The following is a 23,617-nucleotide window of genomic DNA, read 5'->3' on the forward strand; positions in this document are numbered from 1 at the left end:
TATTGTCTTACATTACTTTTCAGGCAGGAATAATATTTTAAAATTACAAACTAGGGTCATTATAAATGCAAAGTAATTTAGATACTGTTTGTAGCCTCATTGGCTGAAAAGGCTTCCAGAACAGGTCATTAATGATTCTCAGATGCATATTTGATGTACAAATCCTATTTAGAATAAGTGATTATGCCAGTATGACTTTAAATTAATTTAGTGCATTTAATCAACTTTTCGGGTGTAAACGATAATTTCTTTCTGGTAATTTCAGGTTTGATATTAAATGGTAGACATAAAGATAAATAAATAGATTTTGGATCTAAATATGTTTCATCTAGATTAAATGAGAAATGGAGCTCCACATTTATGTCATGTGGGTTTTAAGTTGAAAATACGTTTTTTTCCCCTCATATTTTGTGAAGAGTCAACATCTGGTTGTGTAATTCTATCACCACATTACAGTGCTTCATTTATAACTGTATTTCAGCCATCAGTTTATTCTCTCATATCGTGGTTTTCAGGCTGCAAGTTTATAATTTCTCCATGTGTCAGCTCCTTTGTGATCAGGACGATGAGTAATGGTGCAACTGAGTTTCAGATCCTTCTGTGCCAGCAGGATCTTGCTACAGACCTGAGCTTGCTTCTAGTTGTGGGACAGCAGGCTGCACGTGAACACTTACTTTTATCTGGTTTTTTTTGTAGTCATGGATGATAGGCAATCTAAATCTCAAAACTGTGCTATTCTGTCTGTTTCTTTCCCCCAGCATTTACACGTATTATTTCGGTTTTCCCCCCAGACTGTGAATGTGACTGATTTACTAGTTTAGGTCCTTCAGAGACAAGGTGGCAGTCAGATTTTGCAAAATCATTTTTGAACCATAATGTTTTCACTCCTGACTGTCATAAAAATTACATCTTCCTCTGAGAGAAAGGATCTTTTGTAACTCATTGGTTAAAACTCTGGTGGATCTGTAATGCATTAGTACTTGAGGTTGAGCAGCATCCTGCATTTGTCTGTGCAAGTACATGTGTACATTTTTGTCTAAACAGCAGTAGCCTGTCTGCATCTAGGGACTTGAGGTCACCCTCTGTGCTGCTCTAGTATAGGAAAAAATACAGTTCCCCGAAAGCAGAGCACTACCTGAACAGAATCAGAAGTATTGGATTTGGTGGTTCTCAGTGTTGTTTCTTGAAAGACAAAAGGGTTTTTTGGGCAGGAACGCTATCTGCGAGGTTGTACAGCAGACTGTCTTTGATCATTTCCAGACACGTATTCAGTAATACTGTTCTCGTATGTAGGAGTATCTACCAGATGTGACCAAAGTCCTGACTAACCAGCATTTGTTCTTCAGCAGCCTGAGAGGCAGTGCTCAGGAAGGTGTGTGTGTGATCAGGCACATCTCTCAGCGTCCTGGGCATACGCTGATGCCGCAGTTTTACAAAGTGCAGGAAACTTAACAGCGTAATTTTGGTAGTAGGAAACCGCATTCACACTCTCTTGGAAATAATAAATGACCAGGACCCAGCAAGTTGCAGAAACTCAGCTTCCTCCTGCTCTTAGCTAGGCTGACTGTACAAAGCGTCAGCTGGAGGGAGTGCGACATTTGATGAGTGTGAGGTTCTTTACCTTTGTGCTGCCCAGTCTCTGGGCAGAGTGCTGCTGGGTGGGGCGTGCTGGCTTTCTGGGTGCCTCTAGGAAGTGGTGAGCATTGCCAGGGTGTTGTGTGTGTTGCCTCCCTGGGTGACGTACAGATTTTTAAGCCTTTGACTTCCTCCCTTTTTCCATTTGTTGTTCCGTATAATCAAAGGTTTCTCCTTTTGGGGTCTCCCTTTTCAGAGAGGCCTCTTGGGTTTTCTTTAGGGTTATGCACCAGCATTCTCTTGTCTTTAATTGGAAGAACACAGTGTTTCTCCCAGATACTCTTCCAGCCTTTAGCAGGGTGCAGTTCAGGCACATATGAAAAGATGTTGTCTCTTTGTCTGTAGTTCCTGTCAGTCTTACTTTTCCTCCTCTTGTGGATTTGTCCATTTGATTTTTAACCTCTGTAAACTTGGTGTCCGCAAGGCATGTGGCGATGTTGACAGTTCATTTAGTGTGAGAAACATGTTTGGTCTTTCAGACCCATTCTGTGTTCGTTTCAGTGGTTGCCCCTGAGCACTTTGATTAGAAGAGTGTACAGTCATTTATACTCATCTTTTCTGTGCTGCTTATGGTACAGTTCTCTGTTATATCACTCCTCTCACCTCTAGTCCAGATGCACGAGTTATAATCCATTTCTTATTATTAAGCGTCTTCCACATAAGAAGTTCCTATGGCTTTGATAATCCTTCTTACTTTTTTTAACCTTTTCTGTTCTTGCAACATCTTGAAGCAATACAGAAATCACGATTGGTATTATCTTGGAGAGTTACTGACCCTTGGAGCTTTTTGAATTGTAGTGGACTATTTGAAGTTAAGAGGCTCTACCTAAGAAAAATGTTGTAGATACCACTTTCCTAGGTAACATAGAGTAAGTAATATGCCTGCCACATAGTTCACACGTACCTATGAATTGCAGTAAAAGTTTTTAATTTTCAGTCCATATCTACAAATAAGAGAGCGATGAGGGCTGCTTAATGAAAGTATATTACTTTCCGAAATGTTCTGGAGAACATTTGTTTGGAGAATTATGAATAGAGTTTTTCTGATAGCTGCACTGTCAGGTTTTAATTAAGATCACAGTCCTGTCATATTTTCTGTCAGTAAAATACTAATTCCTCACTTCTAAGAGTTCTTTCCATAAAATGTGATAGGGACCAAGAAGTCAAGAGGGAAGGTGAGAACGTTTGGGTCAACATGGTCTACATTTGTTGTGTATATAACTTAGTGTATATAGCTTAACCATTGAGTAGACCAGTAAGTGGTAGAATGGCTTAGTTCTTTGAAGTAAAATAAATCAAAATAACACATACAGCGAGTACTGGTAACCCTCATGTTACTCTTATTTTTACACAGCAGAACTACACTTGCCTTTTATAATTGGTATTATTAGTATGTTTGCAGAAGCTAGAGATGTGTTGATCAGTGAAGGACCTTAGAAGTTGATTGGAGGAGGTCTAAAGTCATCTGATAACTAAAAAAAATCTGATTATCAGCTGAGATGTACATACTAAGAAGAAATATTTAGAGCAAGCAGACACCTCTAAATAATAAAGGATTTGACCTTGTGAGAGAGAATTTTAAAATGCTCTCTGAAAGTTTCTGCTCTGAAAAATCTTATTAGGGATGCCATATAGTGCCCCAGAAGACTGGATACTGAAGTATTAGAAGTAATTAAGTAAGTAATTTGCAGACCTGGCAATTGATTTTTATTAATAAAGTGAGTGCAATTGATAACAGTTTGGGAATCACTGAGTTTGAGAACTGACTGTATCATTTGAAATGTCCGTTCAGAGTGGATGAGCATTCTAAATATAAAGATTTGTAAATGTGTACATGTTTTAGCAGGTTTACTTCAAACTGTGGGTGGTTTTGTAGACAATTACCTTAAAATGTATATGAATCTGTAAGCATTACTACTATCTTTACCTGGATATCAGGTGATTCTGAATATAAGGTGATCCCTCGCCCCCATCCAACCCCTCATTTTTTGTTTTGTCCAGAAAGGAGAGGTACAGAGAGTGGGGAGGTGAATTTTTGGTGTAATTTTGTATTCAAAGCCAGGGTTGTAGAACTGTGTGGAATTGTCCCTGTAGCACAGCTCTCCAAATGAAGATTTAATTCCATGTTCAAGCCAGGTGCTGCAAATTCTGGCCTTTATTCCACTGAATTCTTGAAGGCATTGCAGAAATTGTTGCCTTGCGCTAGGCCTAGTTCCTGCCTGCAAAACCTGTCAGTATCCTAGCTGCCTGTGTGAAGCAGTTGCTGCTGATGCACATTTTATCTGTGTTTTCCACAGGTATGTACAAAATACTACAATTTTTTCAGGTAGTTTTTGGGCAGTAGAGGGAGTACCAATATATATTCCAATAGGGAGTGTGTTTGCTCTGTGTGCTGAAGGGGTATGATGTAACCAGACAACCCACGCTGCTGCCCTGCTTGTGTTTTGGTAAAACAGTAGTAGGCAGGTACCAAGGGAGGGCTGGGCCATACTGCCCTTTGGTGGTCTTTCAGTGAGCTTTATGGCCCCTTTGAGAGATTGTTGGCACATGAGATCTGGTGTAAATTTATAAAGGATTGGGAAATAAAAATTTTATCTGCGGAAAACCCCCACATTTTTCTTAGGAGCCAAAACTTTGAATTTTGATTCTCCATTCATTTTGGAGTGGCCATTCTTAGTATACGTGATCATCATCTGTCTTTCTTTGCTGTGTTATGTTTAAAGTGCTCGTCTTCAAGCTGTAGAGCAGATGTGGGATGAGAAATATTTTTGTTAAAATCTCAAATTTTGTTTGGATGTTTATCAGGAAAGTGATATGCCAATCCAGGAGCTACTTAGCCTTTATGGCTACGATGGTACTATTCCACTCCAAGAAGATGATGATGATGATGATGAGGAAGAGGAAGAAGAGGAGGGAGAAGATGATGATGATGTTGATAATGATGACAACAGTGGCTGTAGTGGTGAAAACAAAGTAAGTGTTCACACTAATTTGAAACTGATTTTCATACAGCCTTTCTGTACTAGGCGACCACTCAAGATGCCAGGTTGTGGCAGAAATAATTTATAATATAGCTGATTTCAGATGCTTTGTGTACTGAACTGTAATGTTTATTCTTAATGACCTGTCTGTCTTTCTCTTCATTGCTCTTAATTTCTTCTGTATCATTCCAAACTGCTGCTGAGGCAAATTAAATTAAATGTATCTCTTGAGTATTGGAGATTGCTGGAAGTTTTCTAGCTTTAGCATTTTAAATTGTATTTTTTCAGCCTGGCAAGCCCTCGTTGTACTTGGATTGTTAACTGAATCTAATACTTCAAGTATCTTTGCAAAATGCATATTTTTGAACTTACTGTCTTTAAAATCCCGTTCTGTGTGCTCTTAAAATAAGTCTTCTGATTTTAGAAGAGTCTTTTCTGCCTGTGTCATATATATTTGTAACAATCCTGTCCTGTCATGGGCACAGCTGTAACTTCTCCATTACTGGTGCCATTTAGAATTGCATCCTGAATTCCATTAAAATATGAAACCCTTTGCATGTAACAAAAAAGCTTAGGCATTAATGGGAAGTTGCATTACCTAATCTGGCTTTAAAAAGAATACATTTTGGTTTTTTGATATCTTACCCATTTTAGAATCTCTGGAATGCGACACAAAGATGAGGAATGATATATCTGAATCAGAAAATGAAGTAGTTAGGATTTACGGACTCTCTTGACAGATGCTGTAAAAGACTGCTGTTTGTGTGGGTTGAATAGTTCGAAAAGAAAGATACATAGTTATATTACATCAGAAAAGGTTCAAGAAATGGAGGGGGAGAAACTTAGGTAACATGGAGTATGCAAAATTGAAACAAGACACAGAAGTGGTTTATTTTGTTGTGCAAGGTGGTGTTTCTGAAGTCTCACTTTCTTCTTGTGTCCTTGCTTTTTAATTACTTCCTGACACAACTTCCATCTTCTGTGTTCTCATGACCTCCTCTGTAGTTCTCCAGTTCTTTTGCTAGCTGATTTAAGATACTGCCTGTCTTTTCTCTTAAATGGATAAAATCTCACTGTCTGCTGTTAGCAGTGAGAGGAGTCCTGTTTGTTCCTCTGTGGGGCAGTGACCCTTTGTAGCGTGCTGCAGAAGCAAGTGCGTTCCTGCCAGTCAGCAGCAACAGTTCCCAATCTGGCACAGTAAACACAGCCAGTGGTTTAGCCTAATTGCAGACTTGGCACTGTGGCTCAGCTGGAAGTGTGTGTTCGCCTATTCTACCCCAGTTTTGCTAGGGTTGGAACAAAGGCAGTGGGGAAGGACCGGGCACTGAGCGAGCTGGCTAACCTGTTAGGATTGTTTGCCTCGGGGTACAGGAATGAGAGCTCTGAAATGCTTGCATGCTCTTTGCAGAGAGGCAGTAAAATACATCTGTGGGGGTGGAATAATTTTATAAATCATTCAAGCTTTCTCCACAAGTGCTCATCTTTCTACAGCTTATTTAGCTGTACTGCATTTAGCTATTTTCTGGTTTTAATCTGCTTTAAGCTGCACATGTGATAATACTCTGGTTGCCGGTAAAGGTACACGTAAACATGTCCTGTGCCTAATGCTTCTGTTAGAACTAGCAAGTATGAGTGCTCACAACCTTGTCATAAAACACATAAAAGGTATTGTCAACATGCATTGAAACTAATATATTTCTCTAACCTTTATGATTTTAATTTCCCTTAATTGTAATACTTCACGTAGTTGTGGTTTATCTTCTAATAAAAAAACTTACTCTAATTTTTGATGTTTCAGTGACTCAATGTATATACTCGAGTCTACTGATATGCTATTCCTGTGGGGTTGAACCATACTACTGACATTAATTTTTATGAAGGTACCATTTTCATTTGATTGAGAAAAGTATAGCCAGGAAGTAATTTCTCGGCATTTTGTTGAAAATTCATAAGGAAGGGTTTTAAAAGCCAAAGTAAAATTTAAAGTTATATTAAATTAAAACTGTAAGGATTTGCTTGACTGATCTAAAAAAGTAGACATGATACTTAATTGTGGCTCATATTTCTGATTTGTGTGTTAGAGTCTGAGTATTAAATTGATCTGCTTAAAATCCTGGTGAATAAATAATACAAGGTGTTTACACATTTGTTGCGGCTCAGTCTGGACAGGCCACAATCTATACAGTCACTTCAAGTCAGATATTTGGATTTGATAAATTGACAATTTTGGAAAAAATATTACCAAAATAGTGTATGTCACAAACAAAGGATAGCTGATCTTGTGTTTGCTTTTTTATATTTAAGGAGGAGACGATAAAAGATTCGTCAGGTCAGGAGGATGAAACACAGTCATCTAATGATGACCCAGCACCATCTGTTGCTTCTCAAGATCCGCAGGAGATAATTCGCCCTCGTCGATGTAAATATTTTGATACAAGTATGTACAGTTTAGTACTGAGCGTGGTAATCTCAATATGATTGACCTTTGGTTAAGAACAGCTCTAGTTAACAGTCTTCTGTTTCTGAAATATGCATGTTGATGCCTATAAACTTTTGTTCTCTTTCCTAACACTGCCCTTGATAATCATTATGCTCAAAATAATAAGCAAAAAAAGGTCCTGTTCTTAGCATAATGCTAAATCTTCTCTGCAGATCAGGGACTCTGTGTAAGGACAAGAGATATTCTCTCTTAAAAGAAAGGATTAAATTTGTGGAAAAAAATAAAATTTCTACAGTTTTAAAAAAACAGGGGCTCAGACAGTGTAAGTCCATTTGTGACACTACTCTGAGTGTTGTAACAGGCCGGTTTATGATCCTGCGAACTGGTTTGTATAGATGCACCCTTCACAAAAATTTTCTTGTACATGAAGTCCAGTGCAGTAAATGACTGTTTAGTATGGTATTACCTTACCAGCGTAGTTTCAGCTGCCAGTTCATGCTAAAGACGTAGGTAAAAATATTTGCAAATAGGAAGTGCACTGTTCCAGGTAGGTAATTGCTGCACAGTGCATGATTATCATGACAGGGCCTAGTCATACCAGGTTATGTACTCATTCAAAGAGCGTGAGAGTTCAGTGAAGGAAAAAGTAAAAACTGAAATTTACTGTAAACGGAACCGCAGATTTCTTCAGGATCGCCGATACAGAAAACAAAATCAACGAAATCTAAAAAAGGCCAATAGATTGTTAAATCTGAAATAACAAAGGGTGAGATAATGATTAATTCCACATTTGATACTGTTGCCAGCGTTGTAGACTGATTATTTTCTCTCTTATTTTGTTTAAAAATTGATTTTGCATCCATTTGAGACTGTTGAGCTAGTGTTACGTAGCTATCCCTTTAGACAACTCTTATTTCTGTGGTGATCTGACTTAATGGGATCTGAACCTTGCAGAATTGAACTATCAGCAGGGCCATTTGGACGGCAGATGTGACGGCGTTTGAATTCCTGCTGTTCTGTGTTTTCACAAACAAAAGTTAAAGCAAAGGTTCCTCGCGATGCCTTTTACTAGGCATTACGTTGTAGAAATGCAATTTTCTGATCTGTAATTTATTTTAATCCAAAAATGCCGAGGAACCTCAGCATGTAGCTGTACAGAGGATTGCAAATATCTTAAATAAATGTACCCTTGGTTTTTTAAATGTAGCATTAGCGTAATGCGAGTGGATTGCATTAGGGTTTGGGTTTTTTACAGTGTTCAGCTGTGTATAGAATGTAATCTGATGTACAAATAATTTTAGTGCTGCTATTATCACATGCCATAAACCAGATATTGCACTTGCTTTCAGTGCATTGTGAAAGGCAAGTAGCCAGTATCATAAAGAGCTTAAAATTTTTTTCGGTCCTTAACTGAAATAATCTATTTTAAATGCTGCTATGCATCTCTGAGCAGTACATCCAAGCCTACTAAATCCCAGTAAGACTGAGAGAAGCACACTTGCAGATTTCTCGCACCTTGTGCTGTAGTCTACCTTAAATTCAGTGACAGCTGCTGTAAGGGAAAAAGAACAGTGGTAACGAAGCTAGGACCTCATTGAAAACAGTGTTGAAACCCACATGCTGAACATCCACATAAATACACTTTCAGAAAGTAACTCTTCGTAGTAAGTTTGGATGTGGATCATCTCAACTGCTTCAAAGCTGGGTGAGGGAAAGGAAATTTTAATTAGGTAGTGGTAAAATTGATGGATGTATTCATTTGTGCCTTAACTTTTCAGAGCCTGCTGTGTAACTTAATCCATTCTAAATATGAACATTGGATGGGTTATTTTTTAGAGATGTCAATACTGAAATATTTAGTATTGGCACTAAAACTGCCACTTGCACTTGTGTGAGGGAGGCAGAGCAGGGCTGCCATGTGGCTGGAGGCTGGGCTTGTGTCCCCCTGTCACACTTGCTGTGGTGCTCCCAGGAGCTGACTCTGACATCCCAGGCCCCCTCACTCAGCCTGTTTGCTGGAGGCTGATGTTGGCATGCACATGCCCCATCACAGCTCACGTTGTGTAAACGTTGGAACAATTTCTTTTAGATAGTGAAATAGAAGAGGAATCTGAAGAAGATGAAGATTATATTCCCTCAGAAGACTGGAAAAAGGTAAATACTAAGAGCTGTTAACAAAGTCTATATTTAATGCATAATGAGTTGATCTGTTACCTAGTCATTCTGAGCTCTGTAGGTCACCTAAATCCTCTCTTGTTTTTTTCCGCATAAATATAAAGAGTTTTGATAGTAAGAAGTGTTAAAGACCTCCCCAAATAGTCAAAAATCCATTTCCATATAGTGCCTCTTAACAAAAAAAATCATGGCTGTCGTTGCTTAACTTCTTGTTTCTGTTATTTCAAAATAGGAAATCATGGTGGGCTCTATGTTTCAGGCTGAAATTCCAGCTGGCACATGCAAATACAAAGAGAATGAAAAAGGTGAGACTTAGCACTATTACCATTCTTGCTATGCTTGAGATTATTTTCTGATGGGGTGTGTCTTGCAAAATAAAAGAGCTCCTTCAAAAACAGAACCATCTTCTCAAACTATAGTTCATCCTGTACTTCACTATCAGAGCTTCAGTCCTGAAAGGGGAAAAGAAAGATTGCATTGCTGGCCTGTTGAACCCCTGTATTCTAATCTGGTAACGTACACAAACTTTCTACGTAACTTATGTTAACCTCTTTACCTAGTATATGTAGTTTATGTAAAACAAAATAGGTTATGAAATCATGTTGCTGGAATTGGATTAACGTGGTAAAATGGTAGCAGCAGCTTTGATTTTGATATTTTATAACTTTTCAGTCAGTATTGAAGAACCCCTTGGTGTGCTTTTGGGTTTTTTTCCAGGAACTTTTTGCCCCTTACAACCAGAGCCTTTGGCTGTATGCTATCAATATAATCAAGTCAGAAAAGGTAGACCCAATTTAAACCCAGCTGTGAGCTTAAAAGAAACAAGTATTCCTGCTCAATTCAACCCATTGCTAAGAATTTGTTTACACTGCAGGTCAGTTTGAGACTGCCTCTTTTGTAGTTTTATGTAAGTTAGTTTTTAAACGCTGTGCCTTCCTAGAATCCAACTCAAGTAGTAGCAGTTGTCGTGCTTTGAGCTCCAGGCTGCGGTAGCTACGCTGTAGCCTGATCTAGCTACCAGCTGTCTAAAAAGAGCATCAGCCCTGCTATTGATTTAGAGCAGGCTCACACTGAAGCTGACACATTCTGTCAGCTCTGGATTTCATAGCCAGCAAGGTTGAAGAGAATGTAATTTAAAACAACATGAGAATTCAGGAGCTTCCATTAAAAATAGAAGATGGCGAATTAGAAAACAGCTGCTTTTTAGCTGTGAAGAAGTTGCTCTTTGCACTCTTTCCTGCTTCTGTCTGAAAATAGAGCTTGAACTATGTATTTGCCTGAGATGCAGTAAATTATGCTTTACTGGTCACCTGCTTTTCCTGGTATTTACTCAGCTCTAAATGGCTTCTGGCCTCCAATAATAAAAAAGATGTAGCTGCTTTGTGCTTTGCAGTAACCTATATAGAACACTTTTTCAGTCTTGCACAGTACTCTGTAAAATAGAGGACTGACGTCATGGGCAAAAAATGTTGAGGGGAAAAGTTAAATTTTCACTAATCATGCTAGGGCTATTCTAGTTTTATATACCAGTAGAGGTTTATATCTTCTGCCACTTCTTTCCTTTCTGCTGCGTTTTGGATGTAATCTTTGACAGGACTCCAACTGAAATATTAATGAAGCTTAAAAAGCTATTGAAAAATAAATGTCTGAGAGTATGTATTTAGTACTTTCATGTACGTACATCACCATCTTCGTTTCTCTAGTGAAGGGGGAATTCTAATTGTAAAATTCCCAAACAGTAAGAAGGCTAGTCCTTTCATATCCAGTCCTGTAAGCAAAAGCACAAAAATGCTAGAACTCTTAAGAATAACTACATTGCTTTTCAGACTCTGTTCTGACATGCTGTTGTGGGGAAAGAACGACCATGTAATCTACACTAAGCTAATTACAGTGGACTGGCTCTCTGAGAAGTATGCCTGGAGACCAAATTAGCTGCTACTAAACAATTTCAGGTTATGAAAAATCTACAAAATGAAAAGATATGTTTTCAGAAGGACTGGACTTGAAAATCAAAGGATGGCTCTGAAAACTGAAAGATGCCAAAGCTTCTTTGAGATTTACTGACCACTGCCATTTATAAACGTTGCAGCATACTTAGCTTACATCATTACAGGTGACTTTGAACCAATTATCTGTTATCTTCTGAAAAGAATTGTTGCTTCTACTGGAGTTTGTATCCCATTAGTACCTAGAATCTTTTTCTTAAATGAGCAATCAAACATCAGATTATGACTAGCCTTTGAAAGTGTAGTGGGTTTGCATGGCAAGGTTTTGGTAGTGGGAGGGCTACAGGGGTGGCTTCTGTGAGGAGATGCCAGAAGCTTCCCCCATGTTGGATGGAGCCAATGCCAGCCGGCTCCGAGATGGACCCGCTGCTGGTCAAGGCTGAGCTGGTCAGGGGCGGTGGTACCGCCTCTAGGGTAGCGTATTAAGAAGGGGTGCGGGGGTGTGGAAATCTGCGCCAGTGGAAGAGGAGTGAGACTGCACGAGAGGAACAGCTCTGCAGCCACCAAGGTCCGTGCAGAAGAAGAGGGAGGAGGTACTCGAGGCAGAGATTCCCTTGCAGCCTGCGGTGAAGACCCTGGTGAGGCAGGCTGTGCCCTCAGCCCGTGGAGGTTAGTGGTGGAGCAGATCCCCACCTGCTGCCTGCGCAGGACCCCCGGAGGAGGCTGTGACCTGTGGGAAGCCCGTGCTGAAGCAGCTGTGCTGGCAGGACTTGTGACCCTGTGGGGCACCCACGCTGGAGCAGTGTCTGAAGAACTGCAGTCAGTGGGAAGGACTCAGCGTTCATGGAGAACTGTCTTCCATGGGAGGGACCCCACGCTGGTGCAGGGGAAGAGTGTGAGGAAGAAGGAGCGGCAGAAATAACGTGTGATGAACTGACTGCAGCTCCCGTTCCCCTGCACTGCTCGGGGAAGGAGGTAGAAAAGTCAGGAATTAAGTTAAGCCCAGAAAGAAGGGATGGGTGGGGAAAAGGTTTTTTTTTTCTGATTTGAATGGTAATAAATTAAACTGATTTCCCCAAGTTGAGTCTGTTTTACCCGTGATGGTAATTGCTGTGTGATCTCCCTGACTTTATTTCAACCCACGAGCCTTTCATTATATTTTCTCTCCCCTGTCTGGTTGAGGAGAGGGGAGTGATAAGAACGGCTTTGGTGGGCACCTGGCATTCAGCCAGGGTCAAACCACCACAGAAACAAAAAGCTCCCAGAAAATTGCTAGGAGCCATTTCCAGAGAATGTGTCATTCGTGAAATGAAGCTGTCTTTCTTTGCAAGACACTTGAAAAGTTTTCCTTACCAGTTTAGGTTTTTTATTTGTAGTTTACTTTCCTGTTAAAAATCTTTTTTTTCAAGTAGAGATTAGTCTAGTCACCACTGTGACCTTTCCACCTGCACGGAATGCCAGTGCATCTTCCCTAACTGTGATGACCATGCTTTTCCCTAGTGTTCACTCCTTTCTCTTGTCAAAGCTGCTAATGGGATCAATGTTAAAGTTACTTTCTTGCTGTTTTTTGTAAGGTTATCTCTTGTTGAAGACTGGGCCACAAGCAAGGTCTTGGATACTTTCGTGATTCTAGGTTTTTTAATAACCTGAATTTTATTTTATTTTGCCGCACTAGTACCTTAATCCTGCAAAGGTTGTAGGATCTTCAAAAATAAAAATAGGAGATAATTCAGAGGATACATCATTTGACCATAATTTCAGTTTACTGTGGCTTTTCTGGCCTGAAGGGTCATGCAGAAGCTCTGAAAAAACAGTAGAGATCTGGGAATAGTAAAATTCAGCTATCTTTACATGAATGATTTTGCTTTAGAAAGTATTTCTTTGAAGTATTAGGGAAGTCTTTGCAAAGGTTCCTTTCAGGAGCTGTTTGACTTCAGAATGTCAGAATGGCTTCAGAATGGCTGTCATCTTCCCTGCAGAGGTAGCAGACCTTGTTGCTGGCTTCTGCCAGCCACGTTAGCTGAGACACTTATATTTAGTGGTCCAGATGCCTGGTAGTGTTTTTAGCACCATTTTCGGTGGTGTGCCTTTTGGTTTTATGTGACTGATCCTAGCTGTATTGCAAGAAAACAGATGTAATTAGTTTCTGAAATAGTTTTGCATGCCTGCTGGCTGCCATCAGCAAAACTGTGCTGGATGGATCATCCAGGGACTGTGTCGGGTAGTGCTGCTCCCTTGCAATTTAAGTGGTTTCAGGAGGAGTACAGGGAAGGTGGAGTTTCCGGAGTTTTGTAAATGGGTCCTAGAAACCAGAGCACAGGTTATGCCAGAGATGTGAAAACAATACCAGGTATGGTATCCTAGTCATTTTGATCACAGCATTTGTGTTCTTTTCCCTGTCCTTACGTGTGTTATGGATTAATGTTGATGCTCTAACGATCTTCCAAGGTTTTGTAATCGCTAGTTTGTAAGAGAGAATAAAGTTCTATATTGTTGTTTTAGCTTGCTTGTCTTTTTCTTGTGGTTAATTCAGTGTATGAAAATGATGACCAGCTGCTGTGGAATCCTGACTTCTTACCAGAAGATAAAGTGATCGAGTTCCTAAATGAAGCATCAAGGCGTACGGGTGATGAGAAAGGCCTAGACGCAATTCCTGAAGGATCACATATTAAAGACAATGAGCAGGTATATCAGAATAATTAGGATTTGTAGTTAAATACTGTAGAATGTATTATCCGTTTATTTTATTTCATAGAATTAAAACTGTATTTGAAACAGCTTTATGGTTCCTTGTGGAATAGAATTATGATGGGGTTTTTACCTCTCAACAAATAGTAAACTGTTAACTTAGGCTTAACGTTGCTTTATGCATCAGCACATTATTTTGTATATAAAAATAGTGTGTGAGTTCTGATCTTTCAGTTACAAGTTCTTTTAAAGATGTATGAATGCGTATTTATATTATTCTTCATACAAAAAAGCCCCCATCAATTTTACAAATTTATGCAGTGGATGAAAATGTTAAAAGACTTTGCCTCGATATATTCTTGGTTATGTAATTAGGGGGTTGTAAATTTAAACAGAGAAATATGTCTTTGTGCTGTTTTAAATTATATTACATTCATTCAAAGAGTTTTAATTTCAATCTTTTCTTAACAGGTATTAGTGATTTACTAAGTATGCTTCTGTTGTACAGCATAAACTGAGTGGTATCTAGAATGTTAAGTGTGTGTCTTTTCATCTTTCCAGGCATTGTATGAACTGGTTAAGTGCAATTTTGATACTGAAGAATCATTACGAAGGCTCAGATTTAATGTAAAAGCAGCCAGAGGTGAGCATACACTGAAAGTTAAGTTTATATTGTTGAGCTCTCCTTTTATTTGTTACACAGGTATTGGGCTTTGTTGTCAGCAGACAGAAATTTTATGAAGGGCTTAACACTCAGTACTCTGTCCACCCCGTTGGTCATCCACAATTCAAACACTAATTTCATTAACCATAATATTAGAGGCAACATTGCTTTTAGAATTGCCCTGAACTCTGTCTCTACAAGCCATTAGTACTCATTTTTATCTTATTTCCTCTCGCACATTTTCGTCTAGAATATTATTTTTCTTGCAACAGTTAATTTAAGGGAACACCCAAGATATCAGCTTCCAAATGCTCTACAGACTAAAATAGAAGCCTGCTCAGTATTTCTGAAGTGCACATTCCTGAAACGTCATTATACATATATGCAAGAGTATGAAACATTCTTTTTCATTCTTGTGGACTTTACAATCTTTTCCCATACCGTACATACCAGTGCCCATTTAAATGCAACCTTCAGTGAATCTCTTGTTCTCTAAGAGAATGAACTTAGCAGATGTAGTATGAACAGGTACATGCTCAAAGAGGGTGTGCAAATTAAATTCCTGTCAATAAAGCTTGATATTTATGTCTGTGACTTTAATAACAAGTTAAAACTGAAACATACTCCTTGGCAACTGGTGTTGTGCATTTCTTGGGCATTTTGTTCTTTGTTCTTCTAGACCTTTTCAGTCATCAGAGTTAATGGAACAAACATGAAGTATAAAATGAAACAATTCACTATTTTAAATAAAGGAGAATGAGCATACAGACCTTTTATTTAACAAAGTATAACACTAAAAAGACCCTGGTCTTAAAGATGCTTTTGGAGCCTTAAGCATTTCCTGGTTTGATATTGATCGTTATACTCAAAGGAATGAGAAACTAAGAGACAACACAAGTTATTTTCCTCGCACATTGATCTGTTGGTTCTGCTTTCAAACCTGTGGCTTCTCCAGAGTTTGCTGTGCAAATCACAAGACAAGAATGATCAAATAGAGGAGATTAGTTTGTTCTCCCACTATTTTAAATCTTATTTATTTGTGACCTTAAGAATCAATAAGACCAAATTGTATTAAGTTCTTAGAAGTGTGGCTGAAAAGTTATTAGGGGTTTATTCTGGCTTCAGTGGGGCCAAGATTCCCAATCCAACGGTGCGAGGTGAGCAGCACAGTTTCTTATTCTACCTGACTGGAATTAACAGCCTGTCATTGCTGGCTCTTGACAGCAGTAAAGAACATCTCATACCTCATTCCTTTTCCCGTGCTGCTTCCAAATGCCAGCAACCAGTTTGAGTCCGTGGCATGAACTCCTTCATGCTGTGGCCTGGCTTGAAGGATACCTGCCTCTGATGGGTCTCGGGGCAGACCAGTGAGACCAGGTTTCTAAGACCTTCTTCCTTTTCCTGCTGCCTGATTATTTTCCCCGTGGGCCAGGGCTGGAGCTACAGACCAATTAGAACAGTCCCTACTGACTGGCTGCTTAAGGCAGCCAAATTTCCCACCTACTCACTAGAAGGGAGAATTTTCATTTTTGTGCTAGTAAGTGAAGTTTCTGGAGGTGGTTCTCATTTAGTCAGCAGATGGTGTAAGAAACCTGAATACCATCTATGTTTTCTGTCACTTAAGTTTTATTGGCAGCATGCTTTTTTTGTTAAGTATTTTCTTCGTTTGATTTTCTTGCCGTAGAAGAATTATCTGTTTGGACAGAAGAAGAATGTAGGAACTTTGAACAAGGGCTGAAAGTCTATGGCAAGGATTTTCATGTGATTCAGGCAAATAAGGTAAACACTGATTTTAAGTGTAGTTCTCACTTTTTTTTTTAAGCAGTGTAATTGTAAATAAATTCTTACCCTCATTTCCTTCACAAATTACTATATTTACTTCTAATTTTTACTACATGTATGTCCAAATTGATTTCTCAGAGTCCAGAACCCTCTGTAACTGTGGCTATGAACCCCAAGTTCAGAAAAGTGCAAAAATCCTGCTGTGCATGCACATAGGAACGTCAGCATCCCTAGAGTCTCACATAGTGAAACAGACTTCAGTATTTCTCCTGAAGCTGTTGCTTGCAGCACCTCATGGTATCTCCAGTATTCTTAGAAACACTATTAAACTTTGCATTTCAGTTTCTGAAATTACAATTTCTGGGCCTCTGAAATTTTGAGTCAATAGTTTCCACTATCTCCTATGTTGTATAAAGAAACATTGACTTTGAATTTCCCAGCTTTTGGTGTAAATGGTAGCTTTTTGCCAAAAATGTATTTAAATTGATGAAAATTTACGTGGCACATATTTCCTAGGTACGAACAAGATCAGTCGGTGAGTGTGTAGCATTTTATTACATGTGGAAGAAATCAGAGCGTTACGATTTCTTTGCGCAGCAGACCCGATTTGGAAAGAAGAAATATAATCTTCATCCTGGTGTAACGTAAGATGTGCATTATTTTTATGTGCTTTTACTTGTTGGATGTAAATCTTTATTTTATAATGCTCTAATCTGAAATGGTATGACAACAGAGGGATTCCGTAGTCCCAGTTTGCAGCAGGAAAACAGTCAAGGTGTAAGAAGAGCTTACTAGCGCTTATGTTATTTCTAAAATATATTTATTTGGAATAAGGCAAACAATTTGCATTGAACACCTATTTAATTTAGATTGCTTAAATGTTTCATAAATGTAACATCTCTGCATATGTGTGGATTTTTTTAAAATGTTTGTTTTATTTTAAATACGTGTTTTATACAAAGGCATTGGTCATACTTTTCAGGTAGGATTTGTGTTACATGGCTGTGGTACACTCTTGAAACATATAGTTTGGCAAGAATTCTGGCCCACACAGAACCCTGTTCTGGGGCTTTTTTGGGTGTGCATAGCTCCTTTCCCCATTCACATCTCTGCTAGGCAAAGAGGGAAACGTCAGTGTGTAACTGTATTCTCCTCCCTCTAATCTGAGCAAGTGAGCCAACATATTCATTCCAGTTCTATGATTTTACTGTCCCATTCTTTTCGCTGACTTTTTCCAAGCCTTTTCACTATTATTTTTATTTCTCATTTGTTCCTGGCTGTCTGTTGATGCTTCTTTTTAATATTACTGTTTCTTTAAACATTTTGGAACTGAGTGGTGTTGGACCACTGAAGTGAACTTGCAGTATGACATTAAGAGTTGCCATCTGTGGCTTTGCAAAGTAGACTGTTACACAGAAGCACCCAGAGCTGCTGGATTTTCTTAACTCTAGTTGTCAGGGACTGAACTGAGTTGTCTCCCCCCTCTTTTTCCGTCTGGTTTTGTGTTGGATTTTTTTTCCTCTCCATTTGTGCCCGAATTAATAGACGTTTTTGGTTGTTTATCACTTAAAACAAATCACTTAAAAGAATCTCTGATTCTTTTGCAGTTGACTGCATATGGTGATCAGGAGAAGAATCATTAAGGATTGTACTTGTCTATTCTTGAATGCTGTTGCAGATAGAAGTGGGAATTTAGGGTGCAGTATCAGTTCCAGAATAATTATGTGTGAGAGTGCACTGTTTCTGGAGTTAATCCAGATTGGAACCCTACATGCAAGGACTTTACCAACCAGCTTTGTTTGTTTAAATCTTTCATAAGAGATTTACTGTTAGTTACCTAAATTGTAGGACTGTAGTAGATTTCAGATACGGAGATGTCTTTAACTCCAAAGTTTTTAATTTGCTTTTAACTTCACCTCTTTTGAGGTTGTAGGTGCACAAAACTTATTTACTGGTATGTTGTTGCTGCCACAGCAAATTGCAAGAGCTTAGTACGAACCTGCCTGAGACCATCACCTTGAAAACACAGCCCACAACATCACAGTGTATTGAAGTTTCTGCTTGTACATGATTTTATGGGACTTAGCATAAGCATAGGCTGAATTTATATAAGTTGGCTGCAGTGATTGGTCAACAAATACGCAGTTGCTGTGGCCAAACCATATGTGGGCCATCTAACACAGGAGATCTTAAAGTTGTTAACTTTGCAAGGTAAGTCTGTGCATTGCAATAGGTATAAATGTGAATCGGTCACACTTGCAGTATATGCAGTGAATATTTTTGTTTGAGTGTCACCAATACTTTCCACAGCAAGGACAATGCTGAATGTGCTGTTTCCATTGTGTAGAGATTATATGGACCGTCTCCTGGATGAAAGTGAAAGTGCTGCTTCCAGCAGAGCTCCGTCCCCTCCTCCTACAACTTCCAACAGCAGCACCAGCCAGTCTGAAAGGGAGGACAGCACAACCAGCAACAGTAATCAGAATGGTAAGTGCAGGCCCTGTCCCTCCTAAACAGTTGCCAGATCATCACAGATGACAAGCCAAATGAGAGCAAGGCTATTATAGTTTCAAATATTGTCCAAGGTGGTAGCCGCTTTAAGTTAAACATGTGTTTTTTTAAAAAGCTACGTGTTTGCATTTAGCCAGTGGTCATGTTTGGAAGATAAATCTCCACTAGAATCTTCCTTCTAAATGCAATTGATCTGTTCTTGTCTTCCCCATGCTAGCGCAGATGTGTAATGCTAACTTTGCGAGGAGCCCCGCGCAGGACATTTAAAACAACTGAGATGGGAACTGGCTGTTGCATAGCACACCCGCACATTTCCGTTGGTTGTCTCAGGAACACCGTTAGCTGTGCCAGACGTGGGGCATTGAAAGGCAGTTAGGAATGGGGGAAGAGCCAGGGCACAGTCACTCGTGAAGAAAACAAGCCTCAAGGGACAGCTGTTCCAAAGGAGCTGAAGTGAAAGCAGTAGCAGGGGGAGGGAGGAACTTTGGGGCTGAAGCAGGTTCTGTAGCTTCCGCTCGGTGTTCACAATCTGCCCAGGTGAGGACAGTCCACCTTGTGGTGGACTTGTACAGTTAGGGGATTCCAGGACATTTTCTTGGCTGCTGTTGCTTGTAAGGGTTTCCATAAGCTCCATTGGGGTAAGTCGTGTCATTTGTATGCAAATAAACCACACGTTCATCACACAGTGAGGGTATGGAGAGCAATGTTGGCTTTTTAGGTCAATGGGACTAGTTTGACTTCTGCTTTATTGACCTATCACAGATTGTTCTGTTACTGCTTACACTTCTCTTTCTTGTGGCACGTCTCTGTAACGCAGGGGTGTCTGCTAACGGGCCAGGTGAGATACCAAATAAAGATGAAGCAAAAATTGAAGGATTGCATGTAAATGGACCTACCAATGGCAAGAAAACACCTCACACGGATCTGGATACAAATGGGTATGAAACTGAAAGCCTTGCCATTGACCCAAAACTTGCTCATTCAGCTTCAAGAAACGAAAACGATTTTGAAGAAAAAAATGAAAGACCTCTAAAAAGAAGAAGAATTAACAGCAATGGCAAAGAGAGTCCAGGTTCTTCAGAGTTCTTCCAAGAAGCAAACTCACATGGGAAGCTTGAAGAACTAGAAACTTTGGATGACTGAATACTAGGAGCTGATTTTATTCCTTGGAGTAGATTTTGGTGTCTGAAATTTTCAGGGTTGATGGGTTACCTTACAAAATCCAGTTCCGTAAAACAATCTGCTGAGATTTTTTTCTAATACCTTTTATTTGGCTCTTGAGATCTGATTATTTGGGGTTTTTTCAGTGCTGAAAAGCAGTAGGAAAATAGTGTCTCAGAGCTGGCAACGACAGTTCTGGGAACTCTTAGGGCTCTTAAAAATATTTGAGAAACAAATCAGTGAGTTTCTGCAAAAATACTCCCAGCCTAATACATTAGAGAAATGTCAGTATGTAATAAACCATTTAAGCATTGTACAAGTGAACAAAGCATCCTATTTGAAGCAGGGGGCTGGTTCAAATGTTGCAGGAAGTTAAAATGAAATACAGAATGCCAAGACACGCATCAGAGTAGGCACAGAGACTTCTGCTTACGCTAGGGAAAGTGTTATCCCATTGTTAAGGAACCCTTATGAATCCTGAAAGTTATGAGCACAACTATTTTTATATATAGAAGTTTTAAAAGGTAAATAAATAAACCAGGTCAGGTTTGTATATGTAAAATTGTTGACATCAATGATGTCTTTCCATATTCTTTATCTGGGCTAAAGAAATACATTCTGTATTTTTCCAGATTTCTTTGTAGCCTTTGAAAGATTTTTACAGTACTTATGTCTTGATTGAACTGTCCTTTCTTAAAACAAAAGCTTGTATAATTTTCTTAACTTGTACAGTTGGTAAACTTTTATGAGAGAATTGATATCCTGAGTCTAATGTCAGCTTCGTTTTATTTTGCTGAAGTCTTTTCTAAAAAAAACCCAACAAAAAAACCCCAAACCAAACCAATTGACTTAAAAAATGCTTATTAGTCACCAACATGTTATTTTCTTCTCAGACAACAGTCAATTAACATCAAGAATGGTTAGAAGTCATTTGATTTTGAAAAGGTAATGTTTTTTACTTCTGTTTTATGGCAAATAGTGATGCTAAGAATTTGTTAAGCATGATGCTTGCATTGCACAAATTTTCTTGCTTTCATTATAAGTTTTGTCATTTTATTTTGTGCTCAGATAAATTTCACATCAGCCAGATGCTTAAGTTTACTAAACCTTGTTGGCCAAGATCAGGTGTTAGATTACCCATCAATTTATTTTCAGTCTATAGCTGTCATCTTCTACATTTCACTGAACACAGGAAGGGGAGGACATGGGTCAAGTGGTTCTGGCTGTGCAGGCTGGAAATGGATGTGCAGCTGGTAACCTGGTGCCTGATCTTGAATTTCTGAAAACAAGCGGACCTTATATGGGTGGGTATTTCAATGGGAGCAGAAACATCACATACACATACTTAGTACAGCATATACACATCCATACATGCAGTATAGAAAGATTCATGTGTAAAAAGTGAGAGTAGCTATGGATGCCTATTTTAAGATTAAAGTGCAAGAAATGAAAATCATGTGTGGTGGGAGTGATGCTCACTATCCCACTAGTGTAATGTGAAAGTTGTTGAAGTAGGGTTTACATCCATGAAATAGAAAGGTTTTTAATACCCGTGGTTTTGTTTTACTTTTTAAGCCACAGCTATACATCTAGTATATTAAAAATAGAAGAAATTGTTCATTTGTATAATTTTTAATCTCACGTCCTCCTGTGGTTTACAGATGTGCTGTTCATTTTCAATTGGTTATTTTTATTTGAAGTTCATGAGTCTTTATGATCCCAGTTTTAAATGTACAGTCCTAAACTAATGTATCGACCTAAAAAAACCTGACTGCTAAGGGTTTTGTTTTGTTTTCTTCTTCAACTATGTGTACTTGGACTTTATGGTCATTAATGAGCCAAGTCCTCTGGATCGGGCCTGGCTCCATCACGGTGATGAGTTACTGGAGTGTAGTAACCCGCTGTTCCCAGAATGTTGTGAGTGATCCCTTCTAACTGCCGAAGTAGACATCTGCCTAGAACCAGACAGCAATTTACATGGAGAGGCACATGGGTAAGGTTTGTTACCTGTGGCCTGCATTAATCAGTTAATTAAAAGGGATTGCTTTAGTGAAAGGTCGCTGTTAACTTTACAGTCTGGTTTGTTAACAGAAAGCCGCAGTATCACAGCCTCACATCAAAGAATCAAAGATGATCTCAAGAGTTTCAGACTGAGGGCAGTGCAGTGCTGCTGAGGGTCTTTGCAACTAGAGTCCTATTTCCAGTTTTGGGTTTATGCATTTTGTGTTTGCAAGTTGGGAGATACTTCCAAAAATTTACAAGTAAATTGTCTCAGGCTTGTGTGTGAAATACAGCACTGTGTATATTTTCAGAACTGTTGCTTTTTTTTTTATCTTACCTTTTTTTGGCGATACCTAGAAGAGACCTGACATTCCATAATCAACAAATACATAATGCTCAGCTAGACTTTAAGAGTATTTAATTATAATTTACATTTTGTTTATGCTGGTGTTTTATACAATACTTTTGTTCATGTTCTTCAAAATGCAGCCACTATAACTTGATAAGTCATTGCACTACTAAAGCTATTTAAAATTCTAGAAATATAGTAACTTTGATTTCATTTTAAAAGCCTTTGGTACAGTTTGGAGCCCTGAAGGGTTTGAACATGTTTCCGAACTGCACTGAGAAGAACCCAAGTTGCATGGGACACTTGGGTCTGTTTTTCAAGCACTATCACAACAGGTTCTGCTGTAGTACGTGTCCTGGATTCATGAAATGCGTTAAGACTGCAGCCTGACAGAGAATCCAGTTCAACAGAATAAATCCTTGTTGGACTTTCTAAAGGACTAAATGTGCTATAACACGTTCAGTGTGGTAACAACCACACACACACACACACTCTCTTTAAAAATTAGTTTTATACATTTTTCCACACACAGTAATTTTGCACTGTTAGTAATTCCCTTCTCTTATCCCGCTCCCTGTCTGCAATTCTGAAAAAAGCTATTATTAAAGTATTTTTTAAACATACTGTCTGCATAAAAAATTCCTGAGTTGTTTTCTTTTTCCCAAATCAGCAGCTAGATTATTTCTGCTTAGAGAGGATATGAAGACCCCATCCCTCCGCAGCCATGGGGTAGTTCCTCTTGTTCCTGCTGCCGTAAGAACTGCAGAAACAAAAATACCCTTTTCTGATTAAACTTGGAACCGTTTCCTTCATTCCTTCCGTAAGACTCTCCCGAGGCAGCAGCGGAGAGGGGCTGGGCAGGACGTGGAGTGGCAGCCTGGGGAGGGGTGGGGGGTGCTGTATACTTAACGTAAAGGCAGCGTTTTGCAAAGGAGGCTGGAGAGGAGAGCCCGGAGGGTGGCCAGCGCTGGGGAAGGCAGCTGAGCGTTACAACTCAACAGTTACTCTAGGCCAAGGGCCTGGTGTTAGCAAAGGACAAGGTGGTTTTAGTCAGTTCTTTTTTGCGGTGGTTTTTTTCCCCCCATTACAATCTTTTCCCTTCCTCAAAGACTATATAAAGCTGAAAACCTGAGAGCCCCCCCTCACCCCCCCAGCTTCCTTCACACCTACCAGAGGAGATGCAGAAGGGATGGTGCTGGAGGAGCCTGGCTGCACCCCTGTTTTATTTGGCCTCAGCAGCTTCATCATCATCTCCAGCCTTTTCTTGCGGCTCCAGGGAAGCGA

At 39.3% G+C, this 23,617-nt stretch overlaps 1 protein-coding gene across 8 annotated transcripts in view; it reads left to right on the top strand.

Moving 5' to 3' along the window:
- MIER1 (MIER1 transcriptional regulator) overlaps nt 1-22,956 on the top strand; it is a 43,920-nt gene extending 20,964 nt beyond the window's left edge. For 7 of the 8 annotated variants that reach the window (XM_040611186.1, XM_040611190.1, XM_040611187.1 and 4 more), the window contains 10 exons: nt 4,441-4,608; nt 6,921-7,053; nt 9,146-9,210; nt 9,464-9,536; nt 13,711-13,862; nt 14,427-14,508; nt 16,214-16,308; nt 16,828-16,955; nt 18,659-18,798; nt 19,640-22,956. In XM_040611186.1, the coding sequence (XP_040467120.1) occupies nt 4,441-4,608; nt 6,921-7,053; nt 9,146-9,210; nt 9,464-9,536; nt 13,711-13,862; nt 14,427-14,508; nt 16,214-16,308; nt 16,828-16,955; nt 18,659-18,798; nt 19,640-19,965 (1,362 nt within the window). In that variant the 3' untranslated portion in view covers nt 19,966-22,956. The remainder of the gene's footprint in view (nt 1-4,440; nt 4,609-6,920; nt 7,054-9,145; nt 9,211-9,463; nt 9,537-13,710; nt 13,863-14,426; nt 14,509-16,213; nt 16,309-16,827; nt 16,956-18,658; nt 18,799-19,639) is intronic. The other variant, XM_040611185.1, reaches the window with a different exon arrangement.
- Nucleotides 22,957-23,617: the final 661 nt, after the last annotated feature.

Source organism: Falco naumanni, chromosome 11 (genome assembly GCF_017639655.2).
Source record: "Falco naumanni isolate bFalNau1 chromosome 11, bFalNau1.pat, whole genome shotgun sequence".
Classification (NCBI taxonomy): Eukaryota; Metazoa; Chordata; class Aves; order Falconiformes; family Falconidae; genus Falco; species Falco naumanni.